Source organism: Pinus tabuliformis, chromosome 5_2, assembly GCF_031772625.1.
Source record: "Pinus tabuliformis cultivar Carrire ecotype Pingquan chromosome 5_2, CPIR1, whole genome shotgun sequence".
NCBI lineage: Eukaryota > Viridiplantae > Streptophyta > Pinopsida > Pinales > Pinaceae > Pinus > Pinus tabuliformis.
Genome location: NC_142306.1, coordinates 1090269048 through 1090296362, shown reverse-complemented (window position 1 = coordinate 1090296362; position 27315 = coordinate 1090269048). Strand labels below are relative to the sequence as shown.

At 37.1% G+C, this 27315-nt stretch overlaps 1 protein-coding gene and 1 pseudogene across 1 annotated transcript; one reads left to right on the top strand and one right to left on the bottom strand.

Moving 5' to 3' along the window:
- The first annotated feature begins 3342 nt into the window (after nucleotides 1-3342).
- Nucleotides 3343-3978, top strand: LOC149163045 (BI1-like protein pseudogene; annotated as a pseudogene).
- An 11417-nt stretch (nucleotides 3979-15395) lies between these two features.
- On the bottom strand, nucleotides 15396-18104 carry LOC149163044 (uncharacterized). Its single transcript, XM_089435332.1, has 3 exons — nucleotides 17813-18104; nucleotides 16660-17458; nucleotides 15396-16260 (listed from the first exon to the last, which is right to left on the bottom strand). The coding sequence occupies exons 1-3, from the start codon at nucleotides 18102-18104 to the stop codon at nucleotides 15396-15398; spliced, it is 1956 nt and encodes a 651-aa protein (XP_089291458.1).
- Nucleotides 18105-27315: the final 9211 nt, after the last annotated feature.

Below are 27315 nucleotides of genomic sequence, written 5' to 3'. Positions count from 1 at the left end.
GTGATCTTTCACTTCTTGAACCTCTTTCTTCTTGATATGTCCTTCTATCTTGAGAGTTTGAGGAGTGGTAATTCTTGCCAATGCTTTACAAGATATGAACAGATTCATTTCTTCTTTCTCTGGGGTTGGTTCCTAGTGTATATCCTCTTCTTTTGATGTTTCTTGATCCTATTCTTCCTCCTCTTCACAATCTATGTAAAATAATTTCTTCCCAGCAAACTTATCACCTTTAGTGTATTTGCTATCACAAATGTAAAAAGGTAATTTTTTTCTTTTTTCTTTCAATTGTTGTGATGTAACCCTTGTAGGTTGTGGAAGGCTAGGAGAAAAAACACGTCCATATTTATAGTTGTGAGTGGTAGGATTCCTTGTTTCCATAATTCTTCTTTCAATTTTTCTTGCCAACCTAAATGCCTTCTCCAATCAAATCAGGTTCCCAAAGTCGAACCTCATGTTGAATGTTATCCTTTAAAGTCCCTAAGAGGAAATCAATCCTTTGCTTCTATGGAATATCATTTACCCTTATATTCAATTTTTGTAAGTCCTCAATGTGCTCTCCCTTTTAACCCTTTTGTTTTAGATTTATCAATTGGCTAAAGAAAGTGTTTCTCTTTGTATCCTCATAATGTGTTATAATTTCCTCCGTGAAAATTGACCAAGTGACAAGTGGTTTACGAGAACAAAGCCCTTTATACCATAAAAATTGATTCGATTCTAAATATAAAGATGCAATAAGTACCTTTTGTAATCGTTGTACATCATGTAGATCAAAATATTGTTCCATTTGTAGTATCCAATTTACTGGATCCATGCCATCAAACTTCCTCATATCGTCTTTTCTTGATTTTAGGAACTTGATCTTGAAATGACTAAAACTCTGTAATTTCGGATCTCCAAGATCTGAAATTGTGACCTGAATTATCCTTTTGCGTCCTCTTTCCAATGCCACCATTCGGATCAAAATTGGATTCTCCAAGAAAGAGTTATGCCCAATCTCCCAAGATGACCTGCTTATATACTTTTTCAGTAGAACGAACTTGAACGAAGTGCCCCATGTTACTGTTTCGACATTCAGACTTGAAAAAAATACAAAAAAAGCTACAGTCTCTCATCTTTTTGTATATTATTACTAAATTTCAATCTGATACTCAAAGAGAAGGTTATGACGATTTTCCCCAAGTCACCTGTTTGGGATGTAATTTGGGAGCCTACCCAAACCCTTAATGTCTTGGACTATATCTCCGCACATATAACGAAACAAGATATGAAATTTGGGCCCGAGCTTCAACAAAATTTAGGCTCACATGGGTTTTAATTTCCAAGTTCGAACCTTCGTAGAAACAAATTATAGCGAAAATTCCATAATGACCTGTTTGAAATGGAATTTTGGATCTTGCAAAAGCCCTAACTTCCTGAGATCATATCTCCAAAAATAGAGCGAAACAAAATCTGAAATTTGGACCTGAGGTTCAAAACAAGTTTGTCTCAAACGTGTTTTTTTTAGCTTCTGAAACTTCGTAGAAACAAAGTTATATCAAAAATTCCATGATGACCTATTTGGAGCAGCGAAACCCTAGAATCCAAAGCTCTCATACCAAATGTTATGAAACTAGCTCACAAAAAGATAGAAAAGATAGATCAATTCCTTAGAAAGCAGCCTCTTAGAGGGGGAAACCTCCTTTACATTACACAAATCAACAATTCTTTGATGATACAAATCACAAGACCTCCTTTATATATATAGGAGTCTAAGGGGTCATAATGTAATCAAAGTCGACATAACAATAATAATGTAAGGGCATCACAATAACAATAGTGGGCTTTTATGCGACACAATAATAACAATATGGGGACTACATGGGCACATCTATATAATAAGGGGGTTTCACTAATAACAACAAGGGGTTACACTAGTAGTATAGGGATCTAACGTCAACTTAAGAAGATACTAGGTACATAAAATATTTCAAAAACCAAAACATCACATCACATGTAGACTTTCTATAACTATAATGGGTGATTCACATTAAAAAATTGTCATAACTATGCTTTATTTCACATGACATTATCTACATCTATCCATTATCTCAGTAGCTAATCTAATATTCATGTAGACATAAAATTCCTACAAGCACTATCCTCATTGTTTCCACCACAAGTGTTATCATCTAGTTTCTCTAATACACTTTGTTTCTACTACAAGTTTTGTCACCTACTTCCTTTGCACACATGTTTCCTCTATCTCTACTGTATTCAACACACACGGTCCTCCTTTAGAATCATGCACACTCTTAGGAACTTCATTACTCTTCTTATTTTCCTCATGACAGTCATATGCTAATCATATTGATTTATGCTTCTTGAATATGTTGGACACCTAATCCTAAAGGGTTAGTGTGGAATTCGAATGGACAAAAGCAGTCCAAGAGACCTTGGGATCTGAATCCCAAGAGTCACGTATTGTACTATAAATGTGTATCTTATGTTAATAAAAAATGTACTCACTAATTTATCTTTCACACTCTTTTGCTGTCCATGTGAGTTTAACATGGTATCGGAGCCACTTGTGTTTCTGTGGCCTGTTATGTGCACGTCAGTCCTACACCTCTTCCCATAATTCTGTGTCTGAGCTGCTCATATTTGAGTGCTGCCTCTCTGTCATGCGTTTCATTCTCTGGGCTGTATACTTGAGTGTTTCTACCTCTGTCGCTGGACTGACATATCAAAGATGCGTTGGTTAATTCTCTGCGCATCCGTTTTGAACCATCACCATCCTCCCACCATCGATGCTCTGCCATAACGCCTAACATGGTAAACAGGAGAAAATTGGTCAAGGAAAACTCTACGCGCCTCCAGAATCCAACTTTGGGGATTGTTCGAAATCTCTGCAATCTCTGATTTCACTTTCACTAGCTGTTTCATCTAATTATGTCTCTGCAATTCTGAATCTGCGACTCTGAATCTGCTCTCTGTCTGCCATAATTGATTCTGCGCTCCTTTCTGTGGGCATTCTGATGACCTCCCAATGCCTTCCTTCCTCCACATGTCTGTCATTACTGCATGGAGTACCCTAATGCTCATCTCTCAAGCATGTATGCGTTTCCACATAGTTCTCTCTAGCTGGGTCCTCGAACACGCTCCTGTCAACTTGCCTTGAGCTAGCTTGTCTCTCTGTCTATACGCCAGAAGTGCTCAACAGCATTGCGGTGTTTCAATTCGTTTGGTGGTAATTCGTTTGGATGTGAAGCCCTGTAACCCCGTAAACTTGTGTCTCAATCCGTTCGGTCATGTTCTTGGCCCTTTTTTATACTTGCATAAACTGTGAACTAAAGTTTGTCACTCATGGACGAGCTCCCTGTAGCTGTCAAAGATCTAGTTTCTACCAAGATATGTGCAAACTTTGTCATCACGGACGACCTTGAAACGGGCTATGGCGGAGGGGGAGTCCTCTATCCCGGTCTTAGCCTCGAAGACAACGCAATGCGATGGGATTTCCTGAGGAAAGCGTATTCAATCTTGAGCACACAATTGTTTTTGACCGTAATTATTGCTGCAGCTGTGGTTTTGTATTCACCCATCAATCTTTTCCTGGTTCAAACCCCGGGCCTCTTGTTGGGCATCTCCATCTTGCCTTTAATCTTGATGTGCCCTCTTTATGCCTATCATCAGAAGCATCCGGTTAATCTTGCATTGTTGGGAGTGTTTACTGTTGTTCTGAGCCTCACTGTTGGTATATCCTGTGCATACACAAAAGGAAGGATAGTTCTGGAGGCATTGATATTAACAGCAGCTGTGGTGTTCTCACTAACTGGTTACACATTCTGGGCGGCAAAGAAGGGCAAAGATTTCAGTTTCTTGGGTCCAATTCTGTTTTCCAGCCTCATTGTCCTCATCCTATTTAGTTTTATCCATATGAATGGTTTGTGTTCCGACGCAAAACAATATATGCACAGTAAATATCGATTCCAGACCGCGTAAAGCTCTACAAGAAGAAGCCGTGCAAGAAAGTCATTTGAACGTTGTCCAGATTTGATACCCGGGTGTACGAGATAATCTTCCCTGACAAGTGAGAGAATGTTTCAAGATCTTCCTGCACGTTGAAGGCCTAGTGCACTCCAGGATTAGCAGACATAAAAGAATTGTATTGCGGTATTCAACGACATTTTTAACAGCTAAGTCTCAATGTTGAATAGTGTGAATGGGAACTGTGAGCAACAAACAGTGGCATAATATTATACCAGAAGTGTTGATGGTTCTTTGCAACTAGAAGAAAATCAGAATAGCTTCTGAAGATTATAATTGGTCTCTACAGTGTGAAATTTCGGTTTTATTTGTATTATGTTCTACTTTGCTGCGATAAAGAATAAAGTACACGGGTTCAGCTTACAGTCATTGTGTGTAAATATTCTGATATATTTGGTACATTTGAGTCTTTGACTGCATGACTAATTTCTCAAGCACAAAATGTGTAAACCAGAGAACTGTAAACGTGAACGATGTTCTCATCTAAAGGGTGCCAATATGTAGCCTTGGTAGTTTTACCAGTGAAAACTTGATAATTGAAAAATCTGTTAGTGATTGGCTAAATTCTTAGCTGGAATTAGTTGAGTGCCTTTTTTTCAAACTGATTTTTTGAAATCTTCAATAGCTGGGGTTTGTCTAGACTTGCTGAGTGTTCATTTCTTTGTTGAGACAATGGCTAGATTTCATGATGTATTAGAGTTACTAAATACACTAATACACTCCACTATTGTTGGGAAGGTAAATGTTAGCAAAGACACTCTTTGTGACATTCAGACGTGCCTGCATGATGCACAAGAAAAGATCGATTTTTTGCAGCTTGAATCACAGCTACAACAAGAAGAGCTACATCAAAATAGACACCATTTTGAACATGTTTCTGTTTAGAACATTGAGACAACCACCCATCAACAGCATATCAATAATGTTACTGTTCATTCAAGTAAAGCAGCAATTGTAAATGTAGATGCAGAAACTCAGTCTGCACTTCCCAAGCCCATCATCAAACCTTGGGAACAACTTGTCCACAACAAGCACAAAACTGGTCTTGGATATGACAAGGACTTGTCCTTTCATATTCCAGACTATGCCAAGCCCATTCAGTTTCAGAGTGCTGGATTCATTCTTGACAGTTCACCTACTCTTCATGACAGTTCAGCTTCAGCTGTTCCAGACTCTGCCCCTCTTCCACAGCAACAACAACAACAACAACAACAGATTGTGAAATGCCAACACTGTGACCGAGTTGGCCATCTGAAAGATCATTGTTTTGATCTTCATCCATGTGAGCACTGTCATAAAACCAGCCATTCTTCACACAGATGCTTCAGAAACAAACGTCCTGCAAGAACAAAGATTCATCTTGGATGGATCGCTTCTTGGCAATGGGCATCAACAACCAAGAAGATATTCCAAACACATGTTAGAACTTGTTCGAGAGTATTGAACAGTCTTGCAGTTGAGTTTTCTCCATCTTCTCACCTTGTACCTGACAGGGGGGGAAATGATGGTCATCTACAAGCTTCAAAGTCACATCAAGCGAGCCTGAGCCACAACCTGCCACACCAGTTTCAGAGTTGTAGCCAGAGACAAAGATGCCTGAACATGCCTTCAGTTGGCAATCTGGGACACTTCCTCTAGCAGAAGACTCCAGCTTCTTGCCAGTTTTGGAAGAGTTCCAGGAATTGCATTAAGCATTCCAGAGTTGTTGGTTATCCTTAAACCATCACAGGTTGAGACTTCCCTTTTCAGGTTGAATTTTTACCTTTTATGCGAGGTGAGACCTCCCTCTTATGGTTGAAGGTTTCCCTCTTTAAAACAATAGGATCACTTCCTCTAGCAGAAAACTTCAGTTTCTTGCCAGTTTTGGAAGAGTTCCGGGAACTGCACTAAGCATTCCAGTGTTGGTGGTCATCCTTAAACCACCGCCCTTTTTACCAACATTTCATAGAGCATATTCAGCCTAGTGCTGCCATGTATTTTTTGCACATTTTGTATTACAGCTCTCTTCTTGGACTCATACATAACCCTTCGGATTAAGGGGGGGAATGTTGGACACCTAATCCTAAAGGGTTAGTGTGGAATTCGAATGGACAAAAGCAGTCCAAGAGACCTTGGGATCTGAATCCCAAGAGTCACGTATTGTACTATAAATGTGTATCTTATGTTAATAAAAAATGTACTCACTGATTTATCTTTCACACTCTTTTTCTGTCCATGTGAGTTTAACAGAATATTTGACTAAACAATTGTTAGAGTAGTCAATTATAACAACCTTGCACCACATATTCGGTTGATGATGCTTAATACGTTCCTTTCATAATTCTCAAGAAGGTTCAAAACCTCACGTAGTTTCACTTTAATATGTATATACAAACTAGTTATTTTCAAGTGAATCATCCACATCTTTATTTAGTCTTTGTCTTTGGTTTCAATATTTTCCTGCCATTTGTTAAAGTAGCTAATTCTAACAAAATAAATATTCTCATATTGAATTAGCTACACTCAATAAGGTTCAATACATACATCCAAGATTCCAAACATTTAAAAATTATAAAAAATTAAGTTCTCATATGATCACCAATGGATCATATTATGGAGGCATCATTGACTTGCTCTCTACCCATCATAGCATTTCCATACTCAATATATTGCCAGTGCCGTTATTCCATACATCAATATCGATTCAAAAGGAACTTAAATCCCCTTTGTGATTACATAAAGTTTATTCACATTGAGCTTGAACACATATTTCTTGATGTGTTCTTCCTTTTGCACAACTATCCTTGCTTTAATATCTATGTAGCACTTTGTTCCTACTTTCACTAAAAGTGAGACGTCAATCAATAGCATCAACCAATGTCTTAAACCACATCAAAACGCAACAAATACTCGTAAATTATAACGCATGCAAGTTAATCCTTAAAAAACACTATGAAATGAACAAGCTCCTCCAGTCATTGCCAATGAAACTCTGTTGTTAGGATATTTGACTTTTGCAACCTCTCATAGCCTCTCTAAAATAACATGATAAGCAATATCAAATAGGTAGTAAACATGAATTCCATTCAATCTCATTTCCCCATAGTCCCTTTTCTTCTTATTTCCATCGTCCAATAGGTGATCATTAATCAACTCAGCATTTGGAACATCTGCTTTTGGTAGTGATTGAGAAACCATTTCCTCGACTTCCTTTCATCTTCTTCCTATTCCACAAATTTAACATCAACATCTTGTAATGTTCTTGTCTTCTCTATACACGAATTTAAATATATGAACTCTATCACCATGGCACCATACCATCCACTTGTTCAACAAAGTAATTAAGAGTGATACTTCCAATAGTTAGAATGTAATCAATATCAATACTTTTAGCATCATATAGTCATGACCATCGTGCATCTAGGTTTTAAGTGGGGGGTTATCCACTATAGCGTAATCATCTTTTCTTGTCTCATTGAGTAAACTAGAAACATGTTTTCTGACAATTTGTAAATAATCATCTTCTTCCTCGGTTGCAAAGTTTAACAATACAATAAAACTATATTGAAAGGCTATAATGTGGTGATAGGTTTTAGAATACTTAGCTTCCATTCAACTTCTAGTCATGATGGAAGAAGAGTAGTCGTGCATATTGTCTGCACATTTGAGTATGATATAAATAGCACTACAAGAGTTGGGAGGCACAACATCGAATATAGGCTAAAATTGCAACCCTCTCAAATTCACACTTGTTCCCAAAAAATACGGCTTGACGATAACATACGTTTCCTACTCCTTCCACTTAGATTCGATACTTATCGTATGCACTAGTATGGCTTCACTATATGTACAAATGGTTGACAAACTACTTCTGCAGAATGGACATTTTCGTAATGCTTATACATAATAGATGGACTTTATGGAAGAAATAGTTCTTCAAGTTTGAACTTCTTCAACATAAGGAAGAGATCTTCACAACACTTTTGGTTCATAATTTTCTCCTACAACTTACCCAATGAGGAGATGTCGTTGTAACTACCCTCCTCTCACACTTACCCAAGCTTACCTATCCACTAGGATAAATATGTGACGAAGGCTTACTATGATATGATTCAACTCCCTAAGTATAGTTAAGGAAGTGGACCTGACAAACAAAAACTTTACATGCCTCCTTTAGGTGATGTAGGATCCCCAAGAGCTAACCAACCTCCCCAGGTGCCCAACCCCTTAGTTAACTTAGCTTTTGATTGACAAGGCAAGCTAGTGGCTAAGACCCCCAAGTCTCTCTCATCTGCAGACTTTATTAACTTTGTTACATGAACTTTTAAACAGGAGTTGTTACAATTGCTCTTAATTTTGTTTTCTTACACTCCTCAAATGAAGACATATTCTAGGATCATAAATATAATTCAAGCACATAAGGGTCATTTGAAACACAATTTATCAATCTTTCGTAAAGCGCATATCGAACAAAATTAAAAACACTTGAAAAAACGCGTTCACACGTATTTTCAATTTTGTTTGATGTGGGCCTACTTAGGAGTATGCAGAGTGGGCACTCGTTGTATGTGGAATTTGATGTTGCATATAGCAAGTGCCTAAAATTCATATTTGAGAAAATATATATGGAGATAACTTGAAAATACATTAAAAAAATACGTTTCTTCTTTTCCCTCAAAAATCATTTACCCTTATTGATGGAATCATCATCTTCAATCCTATTTATTCTTTTAAAATTAATTTTGTTAGTACTTTTTTTGTTTTGAGACCCATTTTTACATGAAAATTCGCCAAATGAAAAATCATTAAATATGTATGAAATCCCACGGAGGATAAGGAGGTGTATTTTCATCCACTCAGAACATTATGTCCACCACAATCACCTTCCCCTTCTCTGGAAATGCTTTGTGATAACTCTTAAAAAACTTCCTGCAATTATCATTGTTCCAATCATGCAATATCCACTTCATAAAAAGTTGCTTAGACAGTCGGTACACTATCAAACATGTCTCCACCCACATGCCTCACATTAGGATAGTGAGGAGAATTATCCAACACACTGAGCATCTATTACTTTCATGCCTCAATTGACGAATTAAAGAGACTTTATCCGTTGTTGCCTTTATCCATTCACTAGTAGATTTATGCTAAGACAAAATATAGCAACACTAGGAGCTGCATGTTTCACTTTCTCGCATATCACTTCATGTCGCACCAGACAAGCTTACCATGCTAGACATATCATGATGGAAAGTAAAAATCTAGAGCCTATAAAGGGCCTATGATATATTGACTAGTTTATTGCAATTCTATTTTAATACTAATTTTATTTTATTATAATTATTATTTTTCTTAGTAGATTTTAAATTTTCATCATCAATCATCATCATCATCAATTTAACTAAGTCAAAATGTTTACATAATAGGACATAATATTTGTGGTGCAATTAAAAAATGTCATAAAACTAAACAATAATAATATAAATAATATCTAATAATAAACATAAATATATAATATATAACAAAAAATCAATATAGAAATTAAACATATATACCAAAAATAAGTTAAATATATATACATTTGAAAAAACATAAAACAAGATTTTTACCCATGAAGATTTAGCCTGACTTTACCATGGATCTTATTTATCTATAAATAGGCTTTGTTAGAATACCATGGGCTATTAACATGGCTTATCAATACTATATGCCAAAAAATCCATAACACATTTCATACGACACTTGTTCATAAGTTCATATGACATTTTTTTAATTAATCAATTTAATTAAAAGAAGAAAACTGACATAAGTGCCTTGGAGATAAATCTCAACATTTGATTTGCGTATACTATTAAGAATATTCTATGGAGGTTAAATCCCTATCATCCATTTAATAACTATCCCAATCATTTAAATTAAATGGTTGGTAAAGGTCAATAGACATCAATATGTAACAAATATCAAAACAGTTACTTCATTATACATCTTGCTAAAATAAAAATAAAATATAGAAACTAGTGCAACCATAAAAATTGTAAATGCTGATAGGCATCAATCAATAATAAACATCAAAACACACACTTCATAATACTATTCACGTTGTTAAAATTAAAAATAAAATATAAAATGAACTAAATCATAACTTTATCTTAAATATATTGGAAGTAATGCTTCCATGGCTTCCAAGTTGTAAGTTGTAATTGTGTAAGTTTTGAGGTTAATAGTTGTATTAGCTATTTTTGGTAATCTAGATCCACCATTCTTAGATATAGAAATATCAAGTATTCATATATATGTAATGTCTATGAAGTCAATAAAATCACATGTATTTGGTGTTCTGTGTGTTCAATTTCTCTGGATCTTTTCAGATTTCTAACATGATATCAGAGCTTGTTCTGGCTTGATTCCCTTAGAGGGAAAGCCATGAAGACGTGAGAGCAATGAAAATAATTGGTTATATTAAGGGTGGCTTAAAGGTGTGCTCGTATTTTGTGTTGTTGTACATGTGTATTTCGTTTTGTAGTTGTGCAAACGGTATAGGAGTATGCGGTGGAGCTTTCGTGAGAGGCGTAGATTCTTGTTATATTGAATGTTGTGTTGTGTCACCAGTGGCAGTTCACACAGGAAGAATCTATGGCGGCTGTTAGCGCATGGATCCAGATTTATGACCCATTTTTTTTTGTTGTTGTCGCGGGAGATAGATCTGTCCAAAGATGGTGTGTTTAGGGTGGATCGTGGATCCATGTATTCAGACCAGAGTCGAATGAAATCTATCATTGTATGGTATTGAGTCTTGACTGACACTATATTCAACAAAGAGTCTTGACTGACATATTCAACAAAGAGTCTTGACTGACACTATATTCAACAAACCCGAGTTGTGGTTGATCACAGGTAAGACGGTCTACTGCACTATTTTAATGGCTAGTTATTTGTCATTCCATGATGCCAATCTGACGGATATGTATAAAATATTTGAGTGTTGCACGATGCTATAAATTGCACTGCAGACAGTGGTGAAGCTTGTTGTGCACTAAAGACAAAAAACGACGACTAACCGATTTTTTTATTATTATGGATCACTCTTCGACACGAAGCCTCCCATCCTATCAGGTAGCGAGAGGTCTCCATTTCTCTGGATTCGATATCGGGCAAAACGTCCCTAGTGTGACTGTATTTTGCATGAGGTCAAATTTTGTGTGTCAAACTAATGCTACAAGGCCAAGGTCCCTCGAATATATTTTCAGACTTTGATATTATTTTCACAAAGTACACACGAAGGGTTCGGTTTCACAATTTTACGTAGTAGATCATTAAAGGTTTTGGCGTGAGATCTGTTTGTAATTTTATTGGTGTTTTAACTTCACCGGTTGTAGAATTATCTTGTGGTGTAGGTGGTTGTAAAAAAAGGTTGTGTGAATGGAAAAAAAAAAGGGGAGCTGTTAAAAATCAAATGCATAATCATAAACAATAGACCAATTATTAAATAGATTGATGTGACCTCTTGTGTTTTGGCAGCAGTGATTATAGGTAGTTTTTAATAAGGTTAATGGATAATCATAAACAATAGACCAATTATTAAATAGATTGATGTGACGTTGTGTTTTTAAGGTTAAGTTTGTGTGACCCTTCGTTCGAGGGTCTTGCTCTGGGAGGGTCAGTGCACAAGGTTAATTTGTATAATTTCCTCTTGAAGACATTTTGTATTCAGAATGTTATCTAGATAACTAATGAAGTTTATGGAGCGCCTTGGATTCAAAAAATAAGTGATGAAGTTTGTGGAGGGCCTTGGATTCAACAAATAAGTGATGAATTTTGCGGAAGGCCTTGGATTCAACAAATGATTGTTGTTCCATAGGATGGTTTATTGTCGAGAATAACATGTTGCATTTTGGAGGTTGAAAAGTGTCAATTCTGCAAAAAAAGATCAATGATGGTGTGAAGCAGTTATGTCTTAAATGGAACAAGTGGGAAGCTCGAAAGTGTGGTGAAGAAAAGAGAAGAAACCATGAGATATATGAGTGCTAGTGATGACCATATCATTCAGAGTGGATATGAGCACTAGTGATGGAGATTCATTTATTGTTGTAATGTCTACTTCCTCGTTTTGTCATGTAAGTATTGAGGGTATTGGAAGTAATGCTTCCACGACTTCCAAGTTGTCATGAGTTGTAGTTGTGTGTGCTCCTAGGTTAATAGTTGTACTAGCTATTTTTAGTAATCTAGATCCACCATTCTCGGATCTAGAAATATCAAGTATTCCTATATATGTAATGTCTGTGAAATCAATAAAATCACATTGTGTTTGGTGTTGCGTGTGCAATTTTTCTCAGTCTCTTCAGATTTCTAAAAAACTAAGCATATATTTATTATTACTATTGTTATTATTTTTTTTTTGTAAGTCAGATATTTATATTATAGAACAAAATATGTTACAAAAAAGTCTGCCGAAGCAGAACGAACCTTAGATGGACCAAATAAAACGTGCTGACAGCCAGCCCTGAGCTTTCAAAACTAAGCTGCACACCACGCAGGGCGGCTTACTCTTAAAACTGTAACTTATCGCCACGACACTATCAAAACTTGGACAGAAACAGAGTAACATAGCTATCTTGCATAAGGCCGAAGCCATGACAGAAACAGAGTGACAGAAAAACATAACTATCTAGCATAAAGTCGAAGCCATGACAGAAGACATAAGACAACCATAGAGAAGAAACTAAGGAAACCCGCCGGTGCGAGGAAAACCGCCAATTCGACTGACTGTGTCTAAGCCCACGTCCAGAACATGCTTGTCAACTCGGGCCTGCATGTCTTGCATGGATTGGAATTCCTATGCTTCCTTCATCTTTTGCTCCTGCATCAGGGGGTCCGGGCTCAGAGTTTGCCGAAGAAGCCTGATAAGAAGAGTCAATTTCTTGTTGACAGTTTCCATAGCATCATGCATTGTGGAGATTCTTCGATCCAGCGATTCATGGATTTCATGAAATTTTGCTAACTGATCCTCCGAAGTGGAGTTCCCCTTCCCCGATTGTTGCTTCCCTTCTTCCTTTGAATCCAGGGCTTTCGCAAGGAGAGTTTTGATTCTCCAGCTCTCCGCTTTGGTACGAACATATTGAGTGGCTCTTTTGGAAGGAGTGCCCGGATCATGTAACTAGTCAACCTCCTCCGCAATGATCCCCTCCGGTCGCTGCGCTTCTTCCTCTTTCACAGAAGTTTCCAGTTCCGCGATCTTGCATTTGCTCCTGGCTGCTGCTCTAGTCTCGTACATGTTCTGCGCTATTCGTAGTTCATGGTGGGCAGCCGAACACCTGCAGCTCCCTGCTTCCATACTATACCCTCTGAACTTATCGTTGTGATCACTTCTACAGATAGAAAGTTGTGGTCTCTCGCAGTGCTTTGAGTTGAGGTGAAATAACCAGAGCCACGACTCTCCGTTAAATAGTTGTTTTCCATGGAGTTTCCCATAATGCGCTCTCTCCTTCAATGCAGAGTGGAGGTACTTTCGTTATTAATTCGAAAGATATCCGCACAAATCACACATCTCCTCCCTGACCTAACATAAATGTAGCTGAATGCCTTCCCATCAAGGTTGAGCCAGCTGTCCCTTCCTCGTAAGCAGACTCTACGGAATCTCTCGTGGCATGAACCATATTGATAGTTTCCATATTTGGCCTTCTCTTGCCATAATGACCACCGCCGCATTTGTCTAGTCGCCCAGCTCCCGTGATGAAATCCCAAGCTGTTACCGGTAACTCCAGGATTACGGTCCCGGAAGCAAAAACCGTTGCCGGTCAAGCCCGGTCGGTTTCATGTAGATCTTGCTGTGCCAACTGTAAACATCTCGCCTTCAGGTTTGGGCAGTCCACCCCCTCCCAACAGCAGTCCCACCCCCTGTCCTGATTGTCCACGCCACAATTCGCTAGGTAGCCCGCCAGCCTGTTCGCCTTGCATCTTACCGCATGAAAGACTAAGCCTTTCATTCCAACCATTAGTTCTGCTACATTCTCTGTCACCTTGGCGAGCTGCCAGTGTTTTGTGGCTTTGTTCGCCTTAGTGCCTCCCTGAATCCTCTTAGCTGTTGATATAACCAGTGATGAATCCCCTTCCACAATTACATTGCAACTTCGTAGGGATTTTAAAATTCTCAGACCTTGCTCAAGCACTGCAAATTCCATCTCATTATTTGTGCTTTCCCCGAGCGCTCTGTAATATATATGCAGAATTTCTCCATGATGGTTACGTAATGCCCCTCCAATTCCTGCCATGCCGGGATTGCCTCTCGAGGCCCCATCAAAATTCAACTTCAATCCACCTTCCGACGGACGCTACCATTTGTCGATTTGTGAGGACGGTTGCATTCTATGTCTCGAAGCTGAGATGCTGCTGGTGACTTCCAGATGAAAGCAATTCAAAATGCGTAAGTCTTGAGCTGAAGGTTTCTCGTTACATTCTTCTTTGCATTTCGTTTGAATTAACTGTTGAATATTAGCTATTATATTGTCTTTAGAGAACTCTATGTTCCTGTGTTCGTCTTGAAATATTCTACGGTTACGCTCCTTCCAAATTGACCACAGTAAGAAGCCTGGAACAAACTTCCATATGCTGTTGACTCTTAGTATGTTGGAGAAGTATTTTTTCCAGTTCAGTATGGTTCTGTGAATGGATTCTCTATCTCGGTCAAAACTACTGAGAATTCCTTCCATCCAGCTCCATAACTGATTTGCCCATTCACAAGCATTAAACAGGTGGTTTATAGATTCCTCTGCGACGAGGCACATAGGGCATCTTGAGGGTCCCCTGAAACCTTTCTTGCACAAGTTTTCCCAAGTTAAGGTCTTGTTTCTCATTAGAATCCAAAGGAAAGTCCTGATTTTCGGCCAGAATAGGTTGTCCCAAACTTTGCTGCACCAGGGCATGGCTTCTACCTGTTCTTCCTTTTCTATTATGTCCCTAGCTTCTTTTAAAGAAAAATTACCATTACCTTTTAAACCCCATCTTAGCTTATAATCCTCTTTAGTTTTTCAAATCTTTCTTTTGAGGATTCTCTCATTGAGTTGCTGAAAGCTTTCGTTGTTCTCCTCTGTGCTCCCAGGAATTAAATTAATCCAGTCCCTCCAGATCTGATCCCTACTGCTTTGAATCCAATATTGATTAACTCTGAATCTACCCTTGTTTTGACTTAAACGCTTGAGGGTAGATAGCTTTGGGGTATCCAGTTTAGGGAACTGCTGCCATGCATCTTCCCAGAACATGGCAAGCCTTCCATTACAAATCTCCCAAAAGTTGTGCTCCTGTACTAAGCTCCTGTTATTCTTGGCATGGTTCCATATTGACGAACCTTCCGGGACTTCCTGTAGTCTTATGAGGTCCTGAGTAACACAGTCTGGAGTTTATTTTTCCTTCCAATTCCTTGCCCAAGGTAAATTGGGTTCTTTAATCCATTTCCACCAAATCTTGGCTCCACAGGTTCTGTTGACCAATGAAGGATCTACTAAGTTCAGCCCCCCCATAGATTTTGGCTGGCATAGCTTATTCCACGCCACCAAAGCCCATTTCTTCTTATCCCCATTCCCATTCCATAGAAAGGATCTCTGTATGTTTCTCATTTGTTGCAGAATGCCCTTGGGAGCTGGAAGCATAGAAAGTAAATATTGCGGAATTTCCTGCAGAACAGCCTTGGTTAAGATAAGTCTACCCACCAGGTTTAGGGCTTTGTGCGTCCAGTGCTTGCACTTTTTCTCCATGTTGGCTAGAACCTTCTCCCAGTGAATTTTCTGCCAAGGTTTTAGAGTCAGGGGAGCCCCTAGATATTTTGAAGGCAGAGAACCAATCCTGAATCCAAGAAGTTGGGACAAGTGAGTTTGAACTGCCAGATGAGCGTTGAAAAAGAAAATTGTGGACTTAGAAAAATTAATCTCCATGCGAGAGGCTCGACTAAAGAGATCAAGTATACCCCTGTAAGCCACAGCCTCCTTCACAGTGGGGGTACCATGTAACATGGTATCGTCCACGAACTGTTGATGTGTTGTGGCTGGTAACGATCTTATCGGTTGCATACCTTTTATAGATCCTTCTGCTTTCTTCTTGGCTATGATTCTGCTTAGTCCTTCCATTAGGATTACGAATAGGAAAGGGGATAGCGGATCCACCTGTCTTATTCCCCGCGAAGGAGTAAAAGGAGCTGAGGGAGCGCCATTGACAAGGATTGAATATATTGGAGATTTGATGAGAGCAAGTATCCACTTGATCCAGGTCCTGTAGAAACCGAATGCATCCAAAACAGCTTCAAGGTATCTCCAGCTTACTTTGTCATAAGCTTTTGATAAATCTAATTTCATTAGCATTCCTGCTTCTTTTCTCGAATGAAGTGAGTGGATCATCTCCTGCGCTAACAAGATGTTATCTAGAATTTGTCTACCCTCAACGTAGCCCGATTGCTCTTCCGAAATGATACCAGGAAGAATCGACTTTAGTCTATTAGCTATGACTTTTGAAATAATTTTATAGATAACATTACATAGGGCAATAGGTCTGAATTTATCAGGTGTCTTTGCTTCTTCCACCTTAGGAATGAGTGCTAAAAAGGTGGATTTGATGGATTTTAGAATAATACATGAGCGTCTGGAGTCCTCAACTACCTCCCAGACCTACTACTTAACAGTGTTCCAACAAGCCTTGTAGAAGTTGATGGTGAATCCATCTGGACCTGGTGCTTTATCATTAGGCATGCTCCTGATTGCCTCCTCCACCTCCTCCAGAGAGATTTCCCTGCAAAGGGCCCAATTCTGATCTGAGGTAATGGATTTAGGAATGGCTGTTGTAAGTTCCTTGATGGCCTCCTCTCTGTTTATAGGCGGTTCCTGTGCAATTGAGCTGAAGTGATCCGAGAGCAGAGCAGATATATCGTTGTGATTCTTTAATATCTCCCCTTCATTGTTTTTCAGCTCAAGAATCCTGTTAGCACTTCTATGGTCTAGAGCCGACCTGTGAAAAAATTTTGTATTCTGCTCCCCCTCTTTTAGCCACTGGACTCTAGATTTCTGTTTCCAAAGTACCTCTTCTTGTATACATCTTCTGTGCCACTGCTGTGAAAGAAATTTTTCCTGCTCAAACGCTTCGACACTGTAGTTGCCTGCTGCTCCATCTCTGTGAATCTGTTCCAGTTTGTTCTCTAGAATGGCTTTCTCCTGGAATATATTTCCAAAAACCGTTCTGTTCCATTCTTTTATCTTTTCTTTAGTTGCTTTCAGCCTATTTTGTAGATTAAACATTTTGGAGCCTCTTGCCTCCAAAGGTTCAGACCACCATTTCTCAACCATCTCGAGGAAGTTAGGGTGGTCTAACCAAAATTTTTCAAATCTGAATGGTTTATTCCTTGGAGTACCCTGAACTTCAACAATAAGCGAGATCGGCCAATGATCCGACCCACCACTGGGAAGGATATCTGATTCTGCTGTTATACCATCCATGATAATGCTTTCTGAGATTAAAAATCTATCCAAGCGAGAAGCTATCAACCTTTCTCCCCCCCTTCTGTTGTTCCAGGTGAACATGCCACTCTTGGGGTATATGTCTACCATTTTGATAGTTTCAATGAAACTTGTAAAGGCTTCCACGTCCCTATTAAGTTTCCTAAGACCCCCTTTTTTTTCCAGAAGGGTGGTTATCATATTGAAATCACCCCCCAGTATACACTTAGACCTTGGATATCTTTCAATAAGTTTGGTTATTGAATTCAAAAAAATTATTTTATCTTCTAATTTCTGAGGATCATAAATGTTGATACAAAGGAAAGACCCAGAATTACATGTGGGTTGAAAATACACCGTTATGAAGTGTTTGTTCGCCTCAGCAGATAAAATCTGGATTTCCCTTGTATCCCAAATAGTTGCAAGACCTCCTTCTCGTCCCTGGCTCTCAATCTCTAAAACTTCTAAATTTCTCCCAAGCTTCCTACAAAGACTGTTGATACTAGAGCTGCTGCATTTAGTTTCTTGTAAGAACATAATTTCCGGTCTGTATTTCTGGATTTTCCGCTTTAAGATTCTGTGTTTTGCCTGGCTGTTAAGCCCTCTTGCATTCCACGAGATGATCTTCATGTTTAACTAATTTTCATTGGAAGGACTGGAAGGCGCTAAGCGCTTTCATCTTCCCTGAGTTTATCATTATCATGCCTAGCTCCTGTAGAACTTCACCACTGGTTCTACGGCCTCTTCTTTTCTTCTGCTTTGAGCTAGATGATTTCCATAAAAGACTTTTCGAATGGAAGCTATTGCCTTTTACTATACCTAGCTTCCTATTCTGCTTTTCTAATTCTGCTTTTTGCCTTGCTATGAACAGGTCGTTTACCTTCCTGATTTCTTCTTCCAGTGCATTCTCTATTCCTCGGGCCTTCCAGTTCTCTGCAATTACTGGTAGGTTCATCCCCTCCCTGGCTAGCGCCTCTTCCCATTCTTGATCCTCACTTCCACCATCACTGGTGAGCATGTCAGTTTCTTCTTCTGTCTCCTCTTTTCTCTCCTGCATTTGAACTTCATTGTTGAGGTCCCCTTCCTCCGTTCCTTCCCTGGTTGGTTCTCCCTCTTCATCATGCCCTGCATCTGATGTTAGGGTTTTGAGCTTTTCCTTCGAGTCTATTTCAATATCTAAGATCACAAAAGAGTTGCTGTGGTTGTTTCTGCCTGTATTACCTTTATTATTCTTCCTTATGTTTGCTCTCTGTCTAGACTTAGGTTTTATGAAGGTTTCTTTATCTTTGTTGGCTTGTGCTTTTTCGGTCTCTTCTTCCTTCCTAATCAGAGGGAAATCTCTCATCAAATGCCCATGTTCATGACATTTGCGGCACCGAAGGGAATCTGCTCATAATCTACGGCCTGAAAGTAATCCTCGTCTCTGTATTCCAGCAAGAGCCCTTCATGGAGAGCCCCAGAAACATCCATTTCAACACATATTCTGGCGTAGGATGTATATCTCTTTTGTAAAGTTGCTTCCGAGGCCTTGATAAATGTTCCCAATTGGTCACCAATTTGTTTCAAGGAATTCAGACCCCAATAATCTATTGGGAGAGAGGAAAAATGAATTCAGACTGGGACTTGGGTGAAAGATTCTTTCTCTGGGGCGAAGTTTGGTTTCCATGGTCACATGTACAGATCAGCTGAAGCTAGAAAATATGGGCCACCCTCAAAAATTATGTCCTTGTCTTCTAGGTTGGAGAATACAACTGTGAAGAAGCCCTTGGCTCCCAAATGAAGCTTAACATCCCCCCTCGGCTTCCATTGTTGTCTGATCTAGTGACAAAGAGTCCTTTCAGATGGCCAAATGCCCATAAATTTGCAAATGATAGCATGTTCTACCATGTGCTCTCTGTATGCCTGAATCTCTGGGTCAATAATTACTACCCTGAGGTTATTGTTCTTTTTTGGTTTGCAGACCCCATTTCATGAAGAGTTTTTATTGGGTCTTCTGCTTGTCTCCCCCTCCTTTTCCGGCTTTCCTTGCCTATTATCTGTTTGCTCCCTATCTTCTTCAGCTTGTCGTTCCTCGTTTTCTGATGATTTAATTATTGAGGTGATTTTGTCTTTAGTTCCTGTCAGGCTTTCACCCACTGTGCCTTTTCCTTCCGTTGAGCTGTCTGGCTTGTTAGTTTCCCCTTGTATTTTCTGCTTATTCCTCTTGCCGTTCTGCTTGTTATTGTCAAGCCCAGAAATCCTAACCCCTTCCTTCTTATTTTGCCTCTGCTTCTGCATGATTATTTGTTTGAAACTAGGGGTCCCACTGGACCCCTCTTCCCCCATTCGGTCGGTCAGCTCGTGACCTTTGCGATACAGTGTTGCGAATCGAGAGAATACCACTTCCAGCCCTGCAATGGTATCCGCACATTGGAAACCCTATTTTCACCCTCGGCTCCTCTGCGCTCTACCACCTCTTATTGTTATTATTATTAGACATATACATTTCAAAAAACATGAAACAAGATTCTTATCCATGAAGATTTACCCCACTTTACCATAGAGATTATTAATCTACCAAGGTAGATGTGTCTTAACTCTAGATATATCAAGAGAATAAAGGGATTAAATTTCTCGAGGTTAAAACATTTCCTCAATTTTTGCACTAAAAAAGACTTAAATATTCAATAAGCATATATTTGTTATTACTATTATTATTATTATTAGACATATACATTTCAAAAAACATGAAACAAGATTTTTATCCATGAAGATTTAACCCACTTTACCATAGAGATTATTAATCTACCAAGGTAGATTTGTCTTAACTCTCGATATATCAAGGGAATAGATTGATTGAATTTCTCGAGGTTGAAACACTTCCTCAAGTTTTGCACTAAAAAAGACTTAAATATTCAACTTGACTAAAGGTTTGCACGTCTAGATATTTGATCCCTTTCAACACGTATAGATCTGGAGTTAAGATAAATCTACCTTGGTTTACACAATACATAATTATACAATAATAAAGCATAATTTTTTTTAGATAAGGACTATAAAAACTGAATCAAAATCATTAAAATGAGATTCCCTAATATTTTTGGAAAACTTTGCCTATAAGACATACAAAAAGAAAAGCCTAAATTTTCATACATAAGGACCATTAACAAAAGCTTTAAATAAAGAAGTCAATACACTTTCATAAAAAATAAATTCATGATGAGGACAACAATAAATAGAGATATCTTTTATATGAGAATTTTATTTTATTTACACAAATGCTTGGTTTCTTATAAAACAAAGGACAAAAATAATTATACAAATGTAAATCCTAAATTTTCATACATAGGGACTAAAGATACATAAATCAAAATCGTTGAAACAAGATTCCTAATTTTTTTTAAGATCCTCACTTGTTGTAAATATTTGTTGAGTTACTTATATTTACTTTTACTTCTTAAAGACTTAAGAACTTATAGGCTGAGTGGAAAGACTAATAAAAATATGGATTATTAAAGTTTCATATTTTTTTTGTTTAAGAATTAAGAGAGTCTTGGAATTCACTAGAAAGAACCCTAGATAAAAATTCTTTTATCTCTACCTCCTTTGAGGAAAACGACCATCTTAAAGGAAACGATCTGAGGAAGGCATACAAGAAAATAAAAGGAAGTTAGAAGCAATAGGGAAAAACATAGATGGTTTGCTCTGAGGGTGAGGTCTACTCTTCCCCCGAGGTATTCTTGAGCTAGACAGAGAGCTAATCCTCATGACTAATATAAGTTTTATGAGTTCCAGGTTGGACCTTGCGTGGCTTTGTTGCTTATGATCTAACCATGTTGGGGTCAGTGACAAATGATTGTTTTTGTATGAAGAAGCTAAGAGGGATACTTTTACGTAATTTCCATTCTCATGTTTGGGAGGAGTGGTCTTTCCTATGAATTCCTAATGATAGTGTTAAAAGTATTGTGAATAACTGTTTTTCTCTTTTTTACAACAATGTCACTAAGATTAGATGGTTGTGAATGTATCTGTGTACTAGAATCTAATATATTGTGGAGTAATATATTATATATATATATATATATGTGTGTGTGTGTGTGTGTGTGTGTGTGTGTGTGTGTGTGTGTGTGTGCCTAGAAGAAACAAAAAAAAACACATATGTTCTCAAGGAAAAGCCCAGAAGTTATGTATTAAATATGTACAAAACTGGTAACATAGATATTATCCTGAAGACATCCTAAAGGTTAAATACAAACAACTAAACTCAAGGGAGCACCATATTTCCCTCATAAAGATTTAATTTAACAAATATTAATAACCTAGGAAGGGTAAATGAGAATAGTCATATTTACAACACAACATCATTCTGGAATAAACCCTCAATAATCTCAACCACAAAACATTGGGAGAGTTCCATCTTAGGCAGGATTTAACCTTCATACTCATACTTAAGAATTTTCCCAAACAAAGGAAGTTATAAATATTGTAACTATAGTAATACTCTCAAATAAAACAAACAAAATTAACACACATGAAAAAGAAGAACATTGTGTGAGGTGTGCCAAGATAACCCACTGACACACTTTAATAAATACATCCCGAGAAAAGTGGTCCGGTCTGCAATATGCATTCTTTGCAGCAGAAGAAGATAATTTGCACCTGTTCATTACCTGCCCTAATTTGTACTTGTTCATTACCTACCCTATTGATTCTAAAATCTGGCATAATCTGGCTGCCATTTTTGGCTTTCAACTCTCATATTTTACCTTCATATTTTACCTTCATTTCGGACTACCTTGAATGGTGGAGTCAGCATAATGCCACCTGACGCTACATTCCTCTTATTTTCTTTTGGGAGATCTAGAGGTGGAGAAATAAAATTATCTTTTAATAATTACAGAGAGAAGATACCACACTCTCTACTGGATTACAAATTGGCACGAGCACTAAAAAAATCCAAAAAAACACAAACATGCCCATAGATCATATACCTTTCTTGGTTTTCTGATGGTGCATCACAAAGTAGCAGATGCGGATGTGGTTTCTTGATCCTATATTCACTTGAGCAGGAATTCTGTGTTCACTGAGATATGGGTATAGGCACTAATACAAAGTCAGAATCCATGGTTTTATGAGGCCTTCTCTAGTTCACTAATTTCCTGGATATTCCTACTATCCACATATACAAAGATTCCAAGATCATCATCCATTTTGTCCATGGCAAGGCAAAAATATCCAAGACCACACTACAAGGTTGGTTACAACAAATTACATCTCTTTGGAATTCAACATATTGGTAGAGAGTTCAATCATGTTGAGGACGGTCTCTCCAGGAAAGGCTTATTCGACAATCTGGATGGTTTACAAATTAAGATCAAGATGGGAGACACTTGCATGGAGTTCTGGGTGTTGTGAATGCTAGGATAAAACTACTCACCCCGATTCATTTCTTTTTTGATTATTAGAGGGACCTTCTCTGTCTATTTTTTATCTACTAGTACTATATTCACTATTTCTAATTTTCATACATTTTGTCTATTTTTAGCCTTGCATGAAGTTTCTAGAATCTTTAGACTTTTATGTTATCTTATAAATTGTATATACCCTGGACTATGTATATGGATAGGTTATATGGATGACTATATGTATGATTGTTGACTATAGGTCTGCACCTGTCACTATTATTGATATTGTTGTTGTATTGAAAGCTTCACCATGAAGCAAATGTAACTTTTTCGAGATTGAATATATTGCTTTTTTCATACTGAAAAAATATTATTCAATAATTTGAATGAGTGTGATACCTGTGTGGGATTTTACATACAAATAAATTAAGACGATTCATGATAACCAAACAATAAATATTTGAGCAAAACTCTCAAATTTGAAAATTAGAACAAAAATTAAACTATTTAGTAGTACCTGAAGGAGTCGCCTTTCCAAATCAAGTTTGGGACATTGTATGGAACCCAAGAATGGTTTATAATAAATAACCCCAACCAAACATTGTCGATAGGCATGGAAATTTGTTCAATCCAGCCCTACTTACCTGAAGAATACTGGTAGAAACCCTCAAATTAGAATCCAAAGAATATTGTTAACCCTAAGCCCATGTGTAAATTCAAAAGAGAAGCAGAGATTACAAGATACAGTAATGAAATATGCATGAGAGGGTTTGGTGGAACAGCCTCCCCAACATGTTTACCTGTAAATGACTTTTGATGACTGGGGAAAACCACATAGTTCCACATTAAACCCTAGAAGAACAGTTGAACTGTAGGATCGAAAACCTACCAAATCAATGATGATGCCTTATCCACATGTTAAATGAATAAACATCAAGAAAGGTTGAGAAATCATGCGATAATTGTGCCCAGTTAGTACACCATGGGGCGTGAGAATAAATAAATATCAGTCGTAATATAGCCTCCCTCAAACAATGAGATAGGAAATATCTCTCTCTTTATATAAAGATATATATATATATATACTCGTGAAGTGAACAAATCATATATAGGTGCATGGTATTCAATACCTGGGATATAAACTTTAGAATTGTTATTCAAAGAACTTTAAACATATAACATTAACCCTTGACCTCAATGCCATGTAATTTACAACATTATGTAAGGTGGTGCTTAATAATGAATACGTACTTTTCCTTATGGAGCCTTAATGAGTGTTACACTTAAAAAAAAAACTTTGACTATCAGTTTATTCATATTGAGCTTGAACACATATTTCTTGATGTGTTCTTCCTTTTGCACAACTATCCTTTCTTTAACATCTATGTAGTGCTTTGTTCCTACTTTCACTAAAATTGAGACGTCAATCAATAGCATCAACCAATTCCTTAAACTACATCAAAATGCAACAAATACTCGTAAATTATAACGAATGCTAGTTAATCCTTAAAAAACACTATGAAATAAACAAGCTGCTCTAGTCATTTCCAATGACATTCTCTTGTTAGGATATTTGACTTTTGCAATCTCTCATAGCTTACTAAAATAACATGATAAGAAATATCAAACAGGTAGTAAACATGAATTCCATTCAATCTCATTTCCCCATAGTCCCTTTTCTTCTCATTTCCATCGTCCAATAGGTGATCATTAATCAACTCAGCATTTGGAACATCCGCTTTTGGTAGTGATTGAGAAACAATTTCATGGACTTCCTTTCATCTTCTTCCTATTCCACAAATTTAACATCAACATCTTGTAATATTATTATCTTCTATATACACCAATTTAAATATCTGAACTCTTCCACCATGGCATCATACCATCCACTTGTTGAACAAAGTAATTAAGAGTGATACTTCCAATATTTTGAATGCAATCAATATCAATGCTTTTAGCATTATATAGTCATGAAAATCTTGCATCTAAGTTTTAAGTGAGGGGTTATCCACTATAGCATAATCATCTTTTCTTGTCTCATTGAGTAAACTAGAAACATGCTTTCTGACAATTTGTAAATATTCATCTTCTTCCTCAATTGCAAAGTTTAACAATACAATAAAACTATATTGAAAGACTATAATATGGAGATAATTGTTAGAATACTTAGCTTCCATTCAACTTCTAGTTGCGATGGAAGAAGAGTAGTCGTGCATATTTTCTATGCATTTGAGTATGATATAACTAGCACTTCAAGAGTTGGGAGGCACAATATTGAATATAGGCTAAAATTGCAACCCTCTCAAATTCACACTTGTTCCCAAAAAATACGGCTTGATGATAACATATGTATCCTACTCCTTCCACTGAGATTTGATACTTATCATATTCACTAGTATGAATTGACTACATGTACAAATGGTTGACAAACTACTTCTGCAGAAAGGAAATTTCCGTAATGCTTATACATAATAGAAGCATTTATAGATGGATTTTATGGAAGAAACGGTTCTTCAAGTTTGAACTTCTTCCACATAAGGAAGAGATCTTCACAACACTTTTGGTTCATACTTTTCTCCTACAACTCACCCAATGAGGAGATCTCATTGTAACAACCCTCCTCTCACACATACCCAAGCTTACCTATCCACTAGGATAAATATGTGATGAATAGTTACTATGATAAGGTTCAACTCCCTAAGTACAGTTAAGGAAGTGAATCTGACGAACCAAAACTTTACATACCTCCTTTAGGTGATGTAGGACCCCCAAGAGCTAACCAACCTCCCCAGGTGCCCAACCCCTTAGTTAACTTAGATTTTGACTGACAAGGCAATCTAGTGGCTAAGACTCCCAAGTTTCTCTCATTTGTAGCCTTTATTAACTTTACTACATGAAACCTTAAACAGGAGATGTTACAATTGCTCTTAATTTTGTTTTCTTACACTCCTCAAATGAAGACATATTCTAGGAACATAAATATAATTCAAGCACATAAGGGTCATTTGAAACATAATTTATCAATCTTTCGTAAAGCCCATATCGGACAAAATTAAAAACACTTGAAAAAACGCGTTCACACGTATTTTCAATTTTGTTTGATGTGGGCCTACTGAGGAGTATGCAGAGTGGGCACTCGTTGTCTGTGGAATTTGATGTTGCATCTAGCAAGTGCCTAAAATTCATATTTGAGAAAATATATATGGAGATAACTTGAAAATACATTAAAAAAATAAGTTTCTTCCTTTCCCTCAAAAATTATTTACCCTTATTGATGACATCATCATCTTCAATCCTATTTATTCTTTTAGAGTTAATTTTGTTGGTACTTTTTTTTGTTTTGAGACCCATTCTTGACATCAAAATTCGCCAAATGCGACATCATTAAATATGTATGAAATCCTAGGGAGGATAAGGAGGTGTATTTTCATCCACTCAAAACATTATGTCCACCACAATCACCTTCCCGTTCTTTGGAAATGCTTTGTGATAACTCTTCAAAAACTTCCTACAATTATCATTGTTCCAATCATGCAAAATCCACTTCATAAAAAGTTGCTTAGATAGTTGGTACACTATAAAACATGTTTCCACCCACATGCCTCACATTAGGATAGTGAGGAGAATTATCCAACACACTGAGCATCTATTACTTGCATGCCTCAATTGACAAATTAAAGAGACTTTATCCGTTGTTGCCTTTATCCATTCACTGGTAGATTTATGGTATGACAAAATCTAGCAACACTAGGAGCTGCATGTTTCACTTTCTCACATATCACTTCAGGCCACACCAAACAAGCTTACCATGCTAGACATATCATGATGGAAAGTAAAAATATAAAGCCTATAAAGGGTCTATGATATATTGGCTAATTTATTTCAATTCTAGTTTAATACTAATTTTACTTTATTACAATTACTATTTTTCTTAGTAGATTTTAAATTTTCATCATCCATCATCATCAATAATTTGTCTAAGTCAAAATGTTTACATAATAGGACATGATATTCCTGATGCAATTTAAAAAATGTCATAAAACTAGACAATAATAATATAAATAATATCTAAGTAATAAATAAATATATAATATATAATAAAAAATCAATATAGAAATTAAACATATATACCAAAAATAAGTTAAATATATATACATTTGAAAAAACATAAAACAAGATTTTTACCCATGAAGATTTAGCCTCACTTTACCATGGATCTTATTGATCTATAAATAGACTTTGTTAGAATACCATGGGCTATTAACATGGCTTATCAATACTATATGCCAGAAAAACCATAACACATTTCATTCGACACTAGTTCATATGACATTTTTTTAATTAATCAGTTTAATCAAAAGAAGAAAAATGACATAAGTTCCTTGGAGATAAATCTCAACATTTGATCTGTGTATACTACTAAGAATATTCTATGGAGGTTAAATCACTATCATCCA